Below are 19,062 nucleotides of genomic sequence, written 5' to 3'. Positions count from 1 at the left end.
AGATTTCAGTTTTTAATAAGCCACCTAGTCTGTGATCTTTTGTTATAGCAGCCTGAGCAAATTAAGACGGTGCTTTTATATCCATTATGCCATTTTGTTCTTTTTTTTAATTAAACTTTTAATTTTGAGATAACTATAGATTCACATACAATTGTAAGAAATAATACAGAGATCCCGTGTATCCTTTACCCAGTTTACCCTAATGGTAACATCTTGCAAAACTCTAATACAATATTACAGCCAGGATATTGATATTGAGATAGTCAAGGTACAGAAAAATTTCATCACCACAAGGACCAGTCATGTTGACCTTTTACAGCGTACCCACCTTCCTCCCACCCCTGCCTCCTCCTTAATGCCTGTCAATCACTAATCTCCCCATTGGTATAATTTTGTCATTTCAAGGATGTTATATAAATAGAATCATACAGGATGCAACTTCTTGGGTTTATATTTTTTCGCTGCCTATTCACTCAGATTATTCTGTATATCAGTAATTCATTTCTTTTTGTTGTTGTTGTTTTTTAAGTGTATAATTCAATGGTTTTTAGTATATTTACACAGTTGTGCAGCCACCATGGCAATACATTTTAGAACATGTTCATCACCCCCAAAACAAACCTTGTACTCTTTAGCCACCATCCCATGGTTGTATAATAGGAACTATATTTGATCTTTGTCCCTGGATCCTGGCACAAAGCTCCCAAAGTCCTTGGAATTTTCTGAGTGATAGGAGTGCCTTTTGCCAATGATTTAATCAATTATACCTATGTAATGAAGTCTCCGTAAAACCCCAAAAGGTCGGGTTTCAGAGAGCTCCTGGGCTGGTGAACACATGGAGATGTGGGCAGAGAGGCACACCCAGAGAGCATGGAAGCTCTGTGCATCTTCTCACGTACCTGGCCCTTTGCATCTCTTCCAATCTGGCTCTTCCTGAGTTACATCCTTTTATAATAAACCAGTAATCTAGTAAGTAAGCCAGTTTTCTTAGTTCTGTGAGTCACTCTAGCAAATGAATCGAACCTGAGGAGGGGGTTGTGGGAACCTTCGCTTTATAGTCAGTGGTCAGAAGCACAGGTAACAATCTGGACTTGGGATTGGCATCTGAAGTGGGGTGGGAACAGTCCTGTGGGACTGAGCCCTTAACCTGTGGGATCTGACGCCCTCTCCATGTAGATAGTGTCAGAATGGAGCTAAATTTGCGGGACACCCTGTCAGTATCCACTGAGAAGTGGAAAATTGCTTGGTGGTGTGGAAAAGAACACACATTTTGGAGCCCCATCCCAATCCCTCTCAGCTGTAGGCATCCACTTAATCTATTTTCTGTCTCTATAGATTTGTCTATTCTGGACATTTCATATGGATGGAACTATACAACATGTGGTATTTTGTGACTGGCTTCTTAGAATAATTTTTCAATGCTCATCCCTGTTACGGCATGTCTCAGTACCTGTTTCCTTTTTAATTTTAGAATAATGTTCCATTGTATAGATATACCACATTTTACTTATCTATTATTTTTTTCTTTTTCTTTTACTTTCTTCTTTTTTTGTTTCTTTTTATTTGTTTCTTTTTTCACTTATCTATTATTAATCAGTTGATGGATATTTGGATTGTTTCCACTTTTGACTATCATGATGTATCATGATGGTATTATTTTTTATATTATATACATGGTGAACATTTGTGTACAGGTTTTTGTGTGGTATTTTCGTTTCTCTTGGATATATACCTAGGAATAAGATTCCTAGGTCATACAGTAATGAACTGCCAACTTGTATTACAATGTGACTGCACAATTCTACATTCCCACCAGCAATGTATGAGTCTTCCAGATTTTCCACATCCTTGTCAAAACTTTGTTGTTGTTTGTCTTTTTTTTTTTTTTTTGCGCTACGCGGGCTCCGGACGCGCAGGCTCAGCGGCCATGGCTCACGGGCCCAGCCGCTCCGCGGCATGTGGGATCCTCCCAGACAGGGGCACGAACCCGTGTCCCCTGCATCAGCAGGCGGACTCTCAACCACTGCACCACCAGGGAAGCCCTGTTGTTTGTCTTTTTGATTATAGCTATTCTGGTGAGTGTGGAGTAGTAGTATCTCAATGTAGTTTTGATTTGCATTTCCCTAATGAATAATGATGTTGAGCATCTTTTCACATGCTTATTGGTCGCTTGCCTACCTTCTTTGGAGAAATGTCTATTCAGATCCTTTGTCTAATTTTCAGTTGGGTTAATTGTCTTTTTATTATTAAGTTGTAAATTTCTTTATATATTCTGGATACAAATTCCTTATCAGATACATGATTTGCAAATATTTTCTCCCATTCTGTGGGTTCTCTTTTCATTTTATTTGGTGGTGTCCTTTGAAGCACAAAAGTTTTAAATTTTAATGTAATCTAATTTATCTTTTTTTTGGCACTTGTGTTTTTGGTGTTGTATTTAAGAAACCTTGCTGAACCAAGGCCACAAATCACCCCTCTGTTTTATTCTAGGAGTTTTACAGTGCTTGCATTTAGTTCTATGATCCATTCTGAGTTAAATTTGCATAAGGCATGAGAAGGGGTCCAAATACATTCTGCATGTGAATATCCAGTTGTCTCAGCACCATCTGTCGATTGTTTATCTTTTTTCATCTACTCATGAGGGATATTGGTCTGTGGTTTTCTTATCTTGTAATTTCTTTGTCTGGTTTTGATATCAGGATAATGCCTCATAGAATGAGTTGGGAAGTATTCCTTCCTCTTCAGTTTTTCTGGAAGAGATTGTGCAGAATTGGAATTAGTTCTTCATTAAATATTTAGTAGAATTTATCAGTGAAGCCATCTGAGTTTTCTTTGTGGGATGATTTTTAACTACAAATTCAATTTTCTTTAATAGATAGAGGGCTATTCAGGTTATTTTGTTTTTCTTGAGTGAGCTTTGGTAGTTTGTGTCTTTTAAGGGATTTGTCCATTTAATATAAAATTTCATTTTTATTGGCATGATGTTATTCATAAAAGTTACTTATTATTCTTTTAATATCTGTAAAATCTGAAATGATGTAAACTATCTCATTGGTAATATTGTTATTTGTGTCTTCTCTCCTTTTTTTCCTAATAAGACTGGCTAGAGTTTTATCAATTTTGTTGATTTCTGATTTATTTCATTTCTTGTGCTTATTTTGGGTTTAATTTTCTCTTACTTTTCTAGTTTCTTTAAGTTGAAGCTAAGGTCATTGATTGGAAAATTTTCTTCTTTTCTAATATAGGCATTTAGTACTATATATCCCCCTTCAAGTATTGCTTTCTCAACCTTTCACAAATTTTCATATACTGCTTAAAATTTTTTCAGTTCAAAATTCTTTGTAATTTTCCATTTGACGACTTTTTTTTTGCGGTACGCGGGCCTCTCACTGTTGTGGCCTCTCCCGTTGCGGAGCACAGGCTCTGGATGCGCAGGCATGGGGCCTAGCTGCTCCGCGGCATGTGGGATCTTCCCGGACCGGGGCACGAACCTGTGTCCCCTGCATCGGCAGGCGGACTCTCAACCACTGCGCCACTAGGGAAGCCTTCATTTGACTTTTTATATTAATGATTCTCATCTGCCAAAAAAGCCACTTTTACTTCCTCCTTCCCAATCTAAATGCTTTTTATTTCTTTTTCCTTTATTGATTGTACTGGCTTAGAATCTCCAGTACAGTGTTTAATACAAGTGACAAGAGTGGATTCCTTGACTTGTTTCTAATCTTAGGGGGAGAGCATTCACTCTTTCACCATTGATGCTGTGATGATGTCATGATGTGAGCTATAGACTTTTCTTACGCCTTTTATCAGTTTGAGAAATTTACCTTCTATTCTGACTTTTTGAGAATTTTAAAGAATTGTGGTAAAATATACATAAGATAGAATTTACCATTTTAACCATTTTTAAGTGTATAGTTCACTGGCATTAAGTCCCTTCACATTGTTGTACAATCATCACCACCACCTAACTCTAGGACTTTTTCCTCTCCCCAAACTGAAACTCTGTACCCCTTAAACAATAACTCCCCACTTCCCCTCCCCCAGCCCCTGACAACCACTATTCTAGTTTCTGTCTCTATGACTTTGACTATTCTAGGTCCCTCATGTAAGTGGAATCATATATTTGTCCTTTTGTGACTGGCTTAGTTCACTTAGCATAATGTCTTCAAGGTTACTCCGTATTGTAGCATGTGTCAGGATTTCCTTCCTTTATAAGATTGAATCATATTCCATTGTGTGTATATACCACATTTTGTTTATCCATTCATCTGTTGATGTACACTTGGTTGCTTGCCCCCTGCCAGTCCGTTCAGGCTGCTATAAGAACATACCACAGACTAGGTAGCTTATAAACGACAGAAATTTATTTCTCATAAATTCTCTAAAATTATTTCTGGCCTCTTGGAGGCTAGAGGGCCAAGATCAAGGGGCCAGTATGTTCAGGTGAAGACCCTCTTCCTGGTTGATAGCCGACACCTTTTCTCTGGGTCCTCACATGGTGGAAGGGGCTAAGGGGCACTGTTGGATCTCTTTTATAAAAGCACTGATGCCATTCATGAGGGCTCCACCCTCATGAACTAATCAGCTCCCAAAGACCCACCTACTAATAAATTGGTGGGACCCATCACCTTTGGGAATTAGGATTTCAACATATGGATGTGATTGGTGGGGGCTGGGGGGGAACGGCACAGACATTCAGACCATAGCACCACCTTTTGGCTATTGTGAATAATGCTGTTATGAACATGGGTGTACAAATATCTGCTGGAGTCCCTGCTTTCATTTCATTTGGGTATATACACAGAGGTGGAATTGCTGGACTTTATGGTAATTCTATGTCTAATTTTTTGAGGAACTGCCATCATTTTCCACAGCAGCTGCACCAGTTTACATTCCCAGCAGCAATGCACACAGGTTCCAATTTCTCCACATCCTTGCCAACACTCTATTTTCTTTTCCTCCCTCCCTCCCTCCCTTCCTTCCTTCCCTTCTTCTCCCTCCCCTTCTCCTCCTTCTCCTTCTCCCTCCTCTTCCTCTTCCTCTCCTTCTCCTTCTCCCTCTCCTCCTTCTCCTTCTCCTTCTTCTTTTCTTCTTCTTCCTCTTCTTCCTCCTCCTCCCCTTCTTCTTCTTCTTCTTCTCCTCCTCCTCCTCCTCCTCCTCCTCCTCCTCCTCCTCCTCCTCCTCCTCCTCCTCCTCCTCCTCCTCCTCCTCCTCCTCCTCCTCCTCCTCCTCCTCCTCCTCCTCCTCCTCCTCCTCCTCCTCCTCCTCCTCCTCCTCCTCCTCCTCCTCCTCCTCCTCCTCCTCCTCCTTCTTCTTCTTCTTCTTCTTCTTCTTCTCCCTCTTCTTCTTCTTCTTCTTCTTCTTCTTCCTCCTCCTCCTCCTCCTCCTCTTCTTCTTCTTCTTCTTCTTCTTCCTCTTCTTCCTCTTCTTCTTCTTCTTCTTCTTCTTCTTCTTCTTCTCCTTCTCCTCCTCCTCCTTCTTCTCTCCTTCCTTCCTTCCTTTCTTTCTTTCTTCCTTCCTTTCTTTCTTTTTCTTTTTTTCTTCCTTCCTTCCTTCCTTTCTTTCTCTTTCTTCCTTCCTCTTTCTTTCTTTCTTTCTTTCTTTCTTTCTTTCTTTCTTTCTTTCTTTCTTTCTTTCTTTCTTTCTTTCCTTTCTTTCCTTTCTTTCCTTTCTTTCCTTCCCATCCCAATCAATATCACATTGTTCTGTGCCTGGGTCTTAATTTATAAAGGTGACTGAATGGCAACACGGAGAGAAAAATACCATTGAAGGAAAAGTTTAATATTACTTACAGTTCCCCTAGAAACAAGAGGCAATATTCCTTGGCCTTAATCATGCCAGGGCCAGGTACCAGGCAACTAGAGACCACCCCTATAGTTTAGAACCTGCCGAAATTATTCAAACTAGCCAATCCGAAACTGTTTACCCTGCCCTGTCTTGCCTTTCCATTGGCAATCCCACTAAAGTCTCTGGCCTGAGTCTATCCCTCACTCATCACTCAGTCACCTTTATAAATTAAGACCTGGGCATAGAACAATAGGCGCAGTGTGCAAGGTGACTCAGCTTTTGATGGAGGGAGCTTGCCTCTAGACTGCTCTTGGCCTACTAACTGGACTTACCAAACAGCGAGTACTGCCCAGGAAGACATGACTGACCATTGGCACACTGGCACTCTGGCTGCACTGCTTCATGCTGTATCTGCTATACACTGCCATGGTCCTCCAATTAAATCTAAGAGGCCCTCAAAGGCACTTGCGTCTATGGTACTCCTCATTTAGTTTCAGGTGCTAAAGTCTCCATTCATGGTTGCTGTAATTCCATAGTTGGCATCTTACCTTGGACAGCTGGGTCAACTGGGCCAAACCTGATTTTCCTGGTTTGATGCACCTAGGTTCCGGGCAGTGACCTCTAGATCCTGGGCAGTGACACTGGAGGTGATTAGGATCACTGGCTAATTCACAAGATAAAGCTCCCTGCCCAAGGGAGTGAAGAGAGGCTTCCTCTGATGAGAGCATGTTGGATGTGAGTCTGATCCATCGACCCAACAGGGCTGAAGTTAGCAGTGGACACTCAGGCTCCTGCTGGAGTTTCCCCTCCCAATAAGCAATTAAGACATGGCCTGCTCTTCTAGAGGGAGTCCCTGGGGAAGAGTCTTGGCGTTGGTCCCTGGTGAGCTCTACAGATCTGCTGGTGATGCAACTCAGGGTGCCTTTTCACAGCAAACCCAAACACTAAAGTTTGTTTCAAAGGCAAATCCTTTTGTTGCTTGCTTTACTGCTGTCACATTTTCCTTTGATCAAGTGGGATGTAAGGGATCCATCCTTGGAGACCCGTGGCTCAATGTTTAAATAAAAAAAAGAATGTGGAGAAGAAGGGGAACTTTAATCCCACTCCCCCTAAAACACCTGAGTAGGTCTCTCAGCTCACTTGAGATTATAAATCTCCAGGTCCCTGTGCTTGGGCACTCTCAAATGCTGCTGCCTATGCATATGCTAAAGTCTCATGTTTAAAACAAAATTATCACAAAACAAAAAATGTAAAAGATAAAGCTGAGGCCACCATTGCTCTCCTAGATGTCACCCCTCTGAGGTTGATTGGGGTACCCTAGAAATAGAGGCCACTGCTCAGAGCAGAGGCTACTGGGGATCACCAGGAGCTTATCAGGTAAACACCCAAAAGAAAAAAAATGAGGGGGAGAAGTTTAGCCGCCTATAAATATTACAGACCATTCTAGAAACGTGTTTAATAGGGACAGCGTTGGTCCCAGGGAGAGGTTGCTTAGAGGCAAGAGGTCCCTTTTTTCTCCCCTCTTTCCCTCTTCTCATCTGGACACAAAAACTAGACTGTGGCTTTAGTTAGGTAGCTACAAGCCAAAAACAGAAGAAAAAGGAAAAAAAAGATAAAGATAAAAGACTGCCACTTTTGGTGGCTACAAGCCCAAGGGAAAATAAAGAGGAACTTTAAACCATATGTACTGAGCAAATGCCAGTTCTAACAAGCATAATGCTAGCCCTAGATTACTTATTGATTTTGAAACAAACCCTAGCTAGATACAGGAGGAGAAAATAGAAGGTAATTAAATTATGTAAACATGTATAATATTTTCATATAAATATATAATAGGTGAATTGTGAGTATATATAAAATATATAGCTAAATTAAAACAAAATCCCCCAATTTGATCCAATTGGAAATTTGGAATTTATATATTAAAGAATTTATATAACAAAATGATAAAAAAAATGCTGATTGGCTTTTGTGCCTCTACAGGCTTGGTTCTAAATTAACTTTAATACTTGCTAAAATACATCACTTGACAAGAACTTTATGGACTTAATCAAGATGGGGCTTAAATTGCAGTTGTGTCTGGGGATCCCAGTAAATTTAAACATCATGTCCCCTAAAATCTAAAGAAGGTAACTAAATATAAAATGAAGAAAAAATGGGTATACCTCACTCTAATTGTAGCCTTGCCTAAATATCCAAAGACATAATACCTATTGCCCTAAACTATTCTATATTGGGCATAGATGCTCTGACACAATATAATAAATTAAGACTAAAGTAAGTCTTTGAGACTTACAAATTGGCTTAATAAAATGGGACCCCATGGACCTGCAGTTAAAATAACCTGGTTCAGTATAAGTTAAAACATGGAGCTCAAGGATTAAAACTTATTACAGAAAACCTAATTAATAAAGGAGTGATTATCTGCATTTCTTCTCCATTTGATAGCCCAATGTTGCCTGTTCTTAAATCTAAAAAAAAAAAAAGGATGAAAAGAAAAATGGTGTGTGTGAGGGTACTCCTCATGATGGATTATTACTACCTTTATGCTGTGGTCCCATTCACCAAGGCCCCCATACCAGATATCCAATATTATCAAAATCAATGATTCTATTCAGTCAACAACTGGGAAATATTTTTCTTTTATAGATCTGGCTACTGTTTTCTGTCCAGTGCCCATTTCAACAGCCTCTCAGCTGCAATTTGCCTTTACCCCTGAAGGGACACAATACATCTTCTCCAGCCTACCCATGGGGCACCTCAGCAGCTTTGCCATCGCACTCAGTCCTTACAGACAAGATCTTAACTACATCCACCTTCCTCCAGGAGCACACGTATGACATTCCATTGATAACATCCTCCTCCAAGGAAATTCATTAGACACACTCATTAAGGACATACAAATCCAAACACAAATTTAGCTCTTCTTGGGTTCTAATGACAACATATTTCTCATTTACCAATTTGACTCCCAAATGAAAATCAACAGGCACTCTTGTTAATACCTGCTCCAAACTCCTTCACTAAAGAGACTTTGGCAACCTCTTCTCATACCTCCCAGCGTCTCTGGACCACTCCTGATGGCCGTAGGTTGCCCAAGGGTTTCTGGTGCAATAAACTGCCCTTACAAAAAATGCCTGGCTACCTACTTGACCTTCCTAAAGATAGAGGTTCTCACAGATCTTGAGCCTGTGACCCTTCATAGCCAGCTGCCCATTATGCTTTGAGTCATAGAAACAGCACCCCACCAACTTGGCACAGCTACTGAGGCCTTCTTTTTTTTTTTTTTTTTTTTTTGCGGTACGCAGGCCTCTCCCTGTTGTGGCCTCTCCCATTGCGGAGCACAGGCTCCGGACGGCCCAGCCGCTCCGCACGCATGTGGGATCCTCCCGGACCGGGGCACGAATCTGCATCCCCTTCATCGGCAGGCAGACTCTCAACCAGTGCGCCACCAGGGAAGCCCAACTGAGGCCTTCTTAATCAGCACGCAACCAAACCTGGGCCTTCTGACATGTTCTACTTGCAGGAGGGGATGGCTTCCCCTGTCCTTAGTCCCTTGCCAGATTCCAGGGTGCTGGAGGAAGTTACCGCTCCCCCAGACCCTTGGCTACCTGGGAAACCCCCTGGGATTAACTGTGCTAACAGCAGTAGATTATGCAAATGGCCCTGCTAAACATCATACATGATGGAGCTCAGTGGAATGTTGCTGTTTTGCATCCCTTAGCTAGGATGTCCCTAATATAAACGACAGGACACCAAAAACCACACACTTGGCCAAACTTCAGGCAGTTATCTTAACACTGGATGCCCTGACCAACAAATGGTCACATCTTCACGTTTATTATAAACTGGTGGGCATTGCCTAAAAATCATCTCTGCCAGGTTAAAGAACTCTGGAAACTCTTGCCTCACAGATACCCAAAATATAAAATTACACGTCTTTCTATACATTAGGGTCACAATATAAGGCCTTGCCAAGGGTTCATTACTCATTATAAACACTATTAATAGTAACCAAGGCACACATTTCATTACTCAAAATACACAATGCTGGGCTCTTGGAAAAAACACTCAATAGAACTTTCATGTCACTAATAGGTCTCAAATAGCCCTTTTAACTAAGAGACACAATGGTCTCCTTAAACAATTCCTTTTCAAGTTCCAGTCTAAACAAATCCCTAAATGACTCTCTATCTTGCCCCAGGTGTTAACCTATCTTTATACATTTTCGATCTTGTCCCATTCCATAAGGGCTGGAGGCCAGATCGATGGTGCATATTCTCCTGGGACCTCTTAACCGTAGATTGTCCCATAGGCCAGGCAGCTGCTCATCTGATACAGGACCCATTTGAAACTAAACTTCCACCAAAAACCTGTCAAGTGCAACTGCACACTATTCTGGTGACCATGGTCTTACTACCACTGGTCTGGATGCTTTCATTGTTTACAATCTGGAGGCCCAACCCTTCAAGTAAGCCACTGTTTCAACCAAACATGACAAATGCTAAGACCCACAGCAACTCGAGTGGGTATCCCCTTAGAAATGATACTCCTAGTCCCACATCCTAGATTACATCATCTTGACTCAGAAGCTTACCGCTGGAGATGGCATCGCCTCTGATGACATCACCCCAGCCCAAGACCTCACCATTGGAGATGACTTCATTCCCCGTGCTGGAAACAACTTTCTCCCAGACGCTAAGACCTTTCATAGTCTCATAATAAAAGGTTTCTATGCTGTTTGGATTAACTTAAGCCCTAATACTGAAGGTCTTTATTATCACCACCCCAAAGTTTCCTAATATGATGTCAAAAAATCAAAGGAGTAATTGTATTAATCATGCTTTCAATTTGTTTTTGTATATTATGATGCTTTGACATTCTAAAAAAAATCTTCCTGGCTGGGGAGAGACTACCCCTCCCAGAGCTAACCAATTCTTAGAGTAGCAAAGGACTCAGCCTTTGATATGCAAACTAACCAATCCAGAGCCATACCTCCTCCATCTGGCCAGTGTACCCCAAGAGGCAATATTCCTATGCCTTAGTCATCCCTGGGCCACGTACCAGGCAACTAAAGACCACCCTTAAGATATTTGAATGTTAAACCAACTGGGCATTCCTGGGAAAAATCCCATTTAGTCATGGTGTAAAATAGTCCTTATATGTTGCTAGATTTGGTTTGATTAATTTTAAAAGGAGTTTTCATCTCTATTCACGAGGGATATTGATGTGTAGTTTTCTTTTCTGATGATGTCTTTGTCTGGCTTTGGTGTCACATAATATTGGCCTTGTAGAGAGAGTTGGGAAGTGTTCTTTCCTTCTTTACTTTCTGGAACATTGTTATCATTTATTCTTTAAATGTTTGATAGAATTCACTAGTGAACTCATCTGGGTCTGGGTTTTTTTGTGTGTGGAAAGAATTTAAATTATGAATTGAATTCCTTTACCTCTTATAATCTTTCAGATTTTCTATTTCTTCTAGAGTCAGTTTTGGTCAATTATGTCTTTCTAGAAATTTGTCCATTTCATCTAAGTTATCTAATTTGCAGGTATAAAGTAGTTAATAACATTCTCTTATAAACAGTTTAATTACTGTAGAGTCAGTTGTGTTGTCCCCTTTTTGGTAAATTAATTAATTAATTAATTAATTTTTGGCTGTGTTGGGTCTTCGTTGCTGCACACGGGCTTTCTCTAGTTGCGGCGAGTGGGGGCTACTCTTCATTGCGGTGCATGGGCTTCTCATCGCGGTGGCTTCTCTTGTTGCGGAGCACGGGCTCTAGGCGTGCGGGCTCAGTAGTTGTGGCCCACGGGCTCTAGAGTGCAGACTCAGTAGCTGTGGCACACGGGCTTAGTTGCTCCGTGGCATGTGGGAATCTTCGTGGGCCAGGGATGAAACCCATGTCCCCTGCATTGGCAGGCGGATTCTTAACCACTGCACCACCAGGGAAGCCTCCGTTTTCCACTCTTGATTTTAGTAATTTAAGTCTTTTTTTTTCATTGTCAGTCTAGATAAAGGTTTGTCAATTTTGTTGATCTTTTCAAAGAACTAACTTTTGTTTTCATTAATTTTTCTCTATTGTTTTTCTGTTTTCTATTTTATTAATTTCTGCTGTAATTTTATTATTTCTATCTTATGCTTGCCTTGTGTTTAGTTTGCTCTACTTTCTCTAGATTCTTAAGGTGAAAAATTAGATTATTTATTTGTGATCTTTCTTCTCTTCTCACATAGTCATTACAAGCTATAATTTTTTCCTTTAAGCACTGCTTTAGCTGAATCCTATACATTTTAACATGTTGTGTTTTAGTTTTCATCCAGTTCAAATTTCTTTCCAACTCCCCTTGTGATTTCTTTTACCTATAGGTTATTAGAAATAGATTGTTTAATTTGCAAATATTTCTGGATTTTCTAAATTTCTTCCTGTTGCTGATTTCTAATTCAATACCATTGTGGTCAGATATATACATTGTATAATTTCTATCTTTTAAAATTTACTGTGGCTTGTTTTATGACCTAGCATAAACCATAACCATGAACAATATAGAATGTTCCATGTGCACTTGAAAAGACTGTGTATTCTGCTGTTATTGGATGGAATGTCCTATAGAAATAATTTAGGTCAAATTGTATGATAGTGTTGTCCAGGTCTTCTTTATCCTTGCTGATTTTCTTCTCTAGTTGTTCGATTAATTGTTGAGAGTAAGATATTGGAGACTATTTTCCCTTCACTTCTGTCAGTTTTTGTATCACTTTTTTGGGGCCCCTTTGTTAGGTGTGTTTTTACAGTTGTTATGTCTTCCTGATGAATTGAAACTTTATCACTATAAAATGTCTTTTTTCCCTCTAATAACACTTTTTTTGTGTTAAAGTGTGTTTTAGCTGATATTAGTTGTGGTAGGCAGAATTCTAAAGATGGCTCCACAAGATTCTTGTTTCCTTCTTATTCAATCAAATACTATGTGATTAACACAAAGTGATTAATTTTCCAGATATGAAGTCCCAAGACAGTTAACCTTACTATACAAAGATTATCTGGTAGGCCTGACCCAATCAGGTGAGCCCTTTAAATACAGAGAGTTTTCATCAGCTGGTGCTAGAAGAGGTGATCAGAAATTCAAAGCACAAGAAGGATTTGATGCTCTATTGTTTGCTTGAAGGTAGTTGGGACCATGTATCAAGGAAATGGGGACCTCAGTTTCACAGCTACAAGGAATAGCTGTTGAATTGCTGCCAACAACCCAAACTTGGAAGTAGATTCTTTGAATGTGGAAGCAGATGCTTTTTTTGTTGGAAGCAGACTTTTTCCTAGAGCTTCCATATAAGAGGCCAGCCTGTCCACACCTTGATTTTGGCTTCTTGAGACAAAGCAGAGAACGTGCCTTGTCTTACGACCTACTGAACTGTGGGCTAATAAATTGGTATTGTTTTTTTGTCTGTTTTTTTTTTGTTAAAGAAAAATAACAAATAATCTACATTTTTATTAGATAGTATAAATTTCCTTAATAACAAGTAGATAAAATAATCCACAACGGGTTACATATTCCCAGATGTTAACATCTCTCTGTATACTTCATGTGTTTAATGAAAGGTTGTAAAATTTGAGGAAGACAAAAATAAAAGTTTTTAAAACTCAAGATACGTGATAAATAAATTGGAACAACTAGAGATGACTAAAAACAAAATGTATTATATTGATCCACCCACAACATAACCTGATATCAGGGACTTTAAGATATTTATACAGTAAACTTCAAAAGTATTTGCATTTAATTTTTTTAATGTAATTTTACTTATTTTTTTTCCTTTTTTTAACATCTTTATTGGAGTATAATTGCTTTACAATGGTGTGTTAGTTTCTGCTTTATAACAAAGTGAATCAGCTATACATATACGTATATCCCCATATCTCTTCCCTCTTGCATGGTATTGTTTTAAGGTGCTAAATTTGTGGTCATTTGTTACAAAGCAGTAGAAAACTAATGCATTGGTACAGCCACTCCAGCTCTCTTATGGTTGCTGATTGCATAGTATATCATTTTTTATCCTTTCAACTTATTTGCGTTGTAAATCTAAAGTGTGTCTCTTCCAGACAGCATGCAGTTGGATCCTGTTCTTTAATCTAGTCTGATAATGTATTTTTATTGTAGTGCTTATTTCATTTACATTTAATATAATTATTGATTATGATATAAATATAATTATTTATAACTGCCATTTTCCTATTTTCTATATGTCTCATGTATTTTTTCCCTCTATTTCTCCTTTACTGTCTTCTTTTTCATTAGATATTTTCTAGTGTGCCAGTTTAGTTCCCATTATTTACTCTATTTGTTGAATTATTCTTTTAGTCATTGCTCTGAGGATTAAAATATATATCTTAACTTAAAACAATATACTTCACCTTAATGCTAATTTATTTATGATAGTGTATTGAAACTTTGCTCTCATATTGCTCCCTTTCCTCCTCCCTCCGTTGTGCTATTATTATCATATATACTACATCTTATATATTCTAAACTTAACAATATTTTAATAATATTGTTTTATGCAGATGTCCTTTAAATCAGTTGTGAGGATAGAAAAATATACTTATATTGTATTTTATGTTTTCCTATGTAATTAACATTATTGGTGCTCCCTTCCTTCCGCCCTCCCTCCCTCCCTCCCTCCCTCCATACCTACCTACTTTTTCTTTTTCTTTCTTTCTTTCTTTCTTTCTTTCTTTCTTTCTTTCTTTCTTTCTTTCTTTCTTTCTTTCTTTCTTTCTTTCTTTCTCTCTCTCTCTTCCTTCCTTCCTTCCTTCCTTTCTTTCTTTTCACCAGATCTTAGTTGTGGCTCGCAGGCTCCTTAGTTAAGGCTTGCCAGCTCCTTAGTTGTGGCTTGTGCGTTCCTTAGTTGCGGCTCGCCAGCTCCTTAGTTGCAGCACACAGACTCCTTAGTTGTGGCATGTGAACTCTTAGTTGTGACATGTATGTGGAATCTAGTTCCCTGACCAGGGTTCAAACCCAGGCCCCCTGCATTGGGAGCATGGAGTCTTATCCACTGCACCACCAGGGAAGTCCCACTGGTGCTCTATTTCTTTGTGTGGATCTGAGTTACAATTTCTCTTCAGCCTGATGAACTTCCTTTTTAAAATTTCGTATAAAGCAGGTCTGATAGCAATTTGTTTTCTTAGGCTATTTTTTCTGAGACTGTCTTTGTGGGGCTTTCATTTTTTAAGGGTTATTTTTCTATATATAGAATTATTATTTATTTTTTTAGAATTAGTTTTTTAATAAAAGAATTAGAGATATAAATCATATAACATGATTAACCCATTTAAAGTATATAGTTCAATGGTTTTTAGTAGTATATACACAGAGTTGTGCAATCATCACTACAATCAATTTTAGAAATTTTCATCATCCAAATAAAAGCCCTGTACCCTTTGCAGTCACTCCCCATCCTCTACCTTTTTCCATCATCCCTAGGCCTCTACTAATCTCCTTTGTGTCTGTATAGATTTGCCTCTTCTGGACATTTTATATAAATGGAATTATGCAACGTGTGGTATTTTGTGACTGGCTTCTTTCACTTAGGGTATTACTGTCAAGGTTTGTCCATGTCATAGCATATACCAGTGCTTCATTTCCTTTTGTTGCTGAATACTATTCCATTGTTTGACTATACTACATTCTGTTTATCCATTCATTAGTCGGTAGACATTTGGTTGTTTCCACTTTTTGGCTATTATGCTGCTATAAACGTTTGTGGACAAGTTTTTATGTGGTCACAGGTTTTTTCTTGGCTACATATATAGTAGTGGAATTTCTGGGTCATATGATGTTTCTCTGTCAGTTTTGAAGAACTGACAGACTGTTTTCCAAAAAGGCTGTACCATTTTCCATCCCCACCAGCAATGTATGAGGGCTCCCATTTCTCCACATCCTCACCAACACTCGCTATTATCTGTCTTTCTGATTATAGCAGCATTTGTTTTATAAATGGTATTTCTTGATATTTTGTAATACATTTATACATTTTAAAATTTGAAATATGTTAAATATTGTTTACTGCTGTTTTGCTTTATGAATTCTCAACTTAAATACTAATGTTAATGCATAGTTCAGTATTAAACAAAAAAAGGACCCCAAATCTTCATTTTTTCCTCTGATTATTATTATTTATTTATATTTTTGGCTGTGCTGGGTCTTCATTGCTGTGCGCGGGCTTTTCTCTAGTTGTGGTGGGCAGGGGTTACTTTTTGTTGTGGTTTGTGGGCTTCTCATTGCAGTGGCTTCTCTTGTTGCGGAGCACAGGTTCTAGGCGTGCAGGCTTCAGTAGTTGTGGCTCATGGGCTCTAGATCGCAAGCTCAGCAGTTGTGGCGCACGGGCTTAGTTGCTCTGTGGCATGTGGGATCTTCCTGGATCAGGGACTGAACCGGTGTCCCTTGCATTGGCAGGAGGATTCTTAACCATGTGCCACCAGGGAAGTCCCTCACTGCATTACATTTTAAAGTCATATAAAAGAATTATTTGGCTATATGAAATTTATGCATTCTTCCTTAAAGAAAGGAACGTCTATAGAGATACAGAAGTGCATTTGGTATTCATTACTGGTGATTCTGAATAAAAAGAATTTAGGTTTTGGGATATAAGGTGAGAACAACATTACCTAGAAACTATACTAACCAATGGATGGTTTCTGGAAATTTAAAGGCTAACAGTTTCACTTATTAAGTTGGGGAAATAAATTATATGTATATTGTAGACCAATGTGACAGTTGCAAAAACAGTCTAAACATGAATAAGAGAATTTGATACATTTTCTAAATGCCTTAAAAGAACCTTTCTCCTACCCTCATTCAATGTCCATTTCTAGACTTGACTTGAGTATTGTGAACACTTACAAAGTTTGCTCCAAAAAACTAGGCCATCACTGTGAATTAATAAACATCACAAAATGACTTAAATCACCATGTACTAAGTGGCAGGTCCTTGTAGTAGTTGAATGAGTATTGGTTTTCTAGAATGGTAAGAAGGCTGAGAAGTTGCATAGTTTGCCTCATTTATCTTACAGGTGTGGAAAATAAAGATGAGGTGAAGAGACTTTCTCAAGTTCTCATAAATTTACAGCAGAGAGGGACTATAACCAAGCTGATTCCTGATTGGAGGCTATTTCTGCAATACCATGATGCTTTAAGTCAAAGTTTAAAATGCATTTGATTTGCCCCTTTGTTTAAACCTTTAAAAAAAATGAGCATGATATAGCCTAAAATAGCAAGCAGTTTTGATGAACTCACATTTTTAGCTATCAGCCAACTAGAAACCAAATATAATAGCAATGTTAATATCAGAGTAGATAATGGATATATTATTAAAAGCAAGTGTAATGATGACAACCTTCCTGTTTCCTAGGCTATTTTAAGAATCATAAGTTCTCTAAGTGCCCATCATCGGATGAATGGATAAAGAAGATGTGGCACATATATACAATGGAATACTACTCAGCCATAAAAAGAAACGAAATTGAGCTATTTGTAATGAGGTGGATAGACCTAGAGTCTGTCATACAGAGTGAAGTAAGTCAGAAAGAGAAAGACAAATACCGTATGCTAACACATATATATGGAATTTAAGGAAAAAAATGTCATGAAGAACCTAGGGGTAAGACAGGAATAAAGACACAGACCTACTAGAGAACGGACTTGAGGATATGGGGAGGGGGAAGGGTGAGCTGTGACAAAGCGAGAGAGAGGCATGGACATATATACACTACCAAACGTAAGGTAGATAGCTAGTGGGAAGCAGCCGCATAGCACAGGGAGATCAGCTCGGTGCTTTGTGACCGCCTGGAGGGGTGGGATAGGGAGGGTGGGAGGGAGGGAGACGCAAGAGGGAAGAGATATGGGAACATATGTATATGTATAACTGATTCACTTTGTTATAAAGCAGAAACTAACACACCATTGTAAAGCAATTATACCCCAATAAAGATGTTAAAAAAAAGAATCATTAAGTTCTGCTAGTACATATTTTAGGGTCACTAAAATTACTTTCTAAAATAATTTTTGAAACTAGACTAAATTACTAAGAAAATTACTTTCAGGTGACAAAGGAACACACTTCTGGAAGAGGAGCTAAAGAGGTTTAATAGCTCTTTCCTATCTATCTCATCACCTGAAAAATGTGTTGAGCAGTAAGTTCACAATTTGAATATTACAAATGAAAAAGGAGAAGAAATAGAAATCCACCCAGTTCTGGAATTATGGATTGAGTTTTGGAAGATGATTTGATCTTGTAATTTTTTTTGCTGGTCCTCTCTTGGCATTTACCATTTTCTGATTAGCTGGATTATATCTTTCTGTTTTCACCGGATTCTCTTTCATTCTATGCAGTTGATTCATTGGTTGTCTTTTAGAAACTTGGTGTGAGCCAGAGACCTGAGACATTTTAGCTAGGTATATACGACGTTCATCATTGATCTTGTGGTAAGCCTTTGAGTCTCCTTCCAGTCTAAGTACATAGTCTTTCACTTGATTTTCAAGGCTCCTTTTTTCTTTTGCTAGCTGTTTAAGTAATGTACTTAAAGATTCCACTGGCATCCGCTCATAGACACGAATAGAAGATAGTCTATGTGAAGGATTTCCACGGAATTTTTTCCATTTTCTCTCTGAGACTAACAATTTGCTTTTCTAGTTGATCATTCTGTTCAAGTTGTGTCTCATAACAGGTTTTCCACTCACTGTTTTTGTTGTCAGTACTTAGTTTGGCTTCCAGTTCCACTACCTTTTGTCTTATTTCAAGTATTGAGATTTGTACTAAGTCTTTCATATGGATTTCTTCCAATAACTCCAGTTTAAGGAGGTCAGTGCTCATGCCTTAGAAGGTGTCACTTCTTTCACCCCCCATAGTGTCAGGTCAGAGATCTCCCACACCCTTCCCCTCAGCACAGCTTAGAGCAGAAGACCTGAAGGGACATCCAGAAGCTGGGGGTGAGAAAGTGCTGTCATGAGCTGTTGGTATGGTGAACTGACTCAGAATTCCTGGTTGAGCTTCTTTCCCCAGCACTTTGAATATGTCATAATACTGACTTCTTGTCTCCACTGTTTCTGATGAGAAGTCAGATGTTAATTTTATTGTGGTTCCTTTGTATATGACACATAATTTTCTTCTCACTATTTTCAAGTTTCTCTCTTTGGCTTTGGCTTTCAACAGTTTGACTATGATCTCTCTAGCTGTGAATATCTTTGAGTTTGTGCTATTTAGAATTCATTGAGCTTCTTGGATGTGTAGAT

The 19,062-nt window shown here is 38.8% G+C and overlaps 1 protein-coding gene across 1 annotated transcript; it reads right to left on the bottom strand.

The window, feature by feature from the left end:
• Positions 1–18,030: 18,030 nt before the first annotated feature.
• Positions 18,031–18,676, bottom strand: LOC309839895 (coiled-coil domain-containing protein 169-like; the record flags this gene model as incomplete). Its single annotated transcript, XM_082681870.1, is given in 3 exon segments — positions 18,031–18,417; positions 18,419–18,646; positions 18,650–18,676. Coding segments are annotated over 3 exon segments (642 nt in total).
• Between the last annotated feature and the right edge of the window lie 386 nt (positions 18,677–19,062).

Source organism: Grampus griseus, assembly GCF_964374135.1.
Source record: "Grampus griseus genome assembly, chromosome: X".
Classification (NCBI taxonomy): Eukaryota; Metazoa; Chordata; class Mammalia; order Artiodactyla; family Delphinidae; genus Grampus; species Grampus griseus.
The sequence above is the reverse complement of the archived record's forward strand: the minus strand, read 5'-3'. Positions and strand labels throughout refer to the sequence as shown.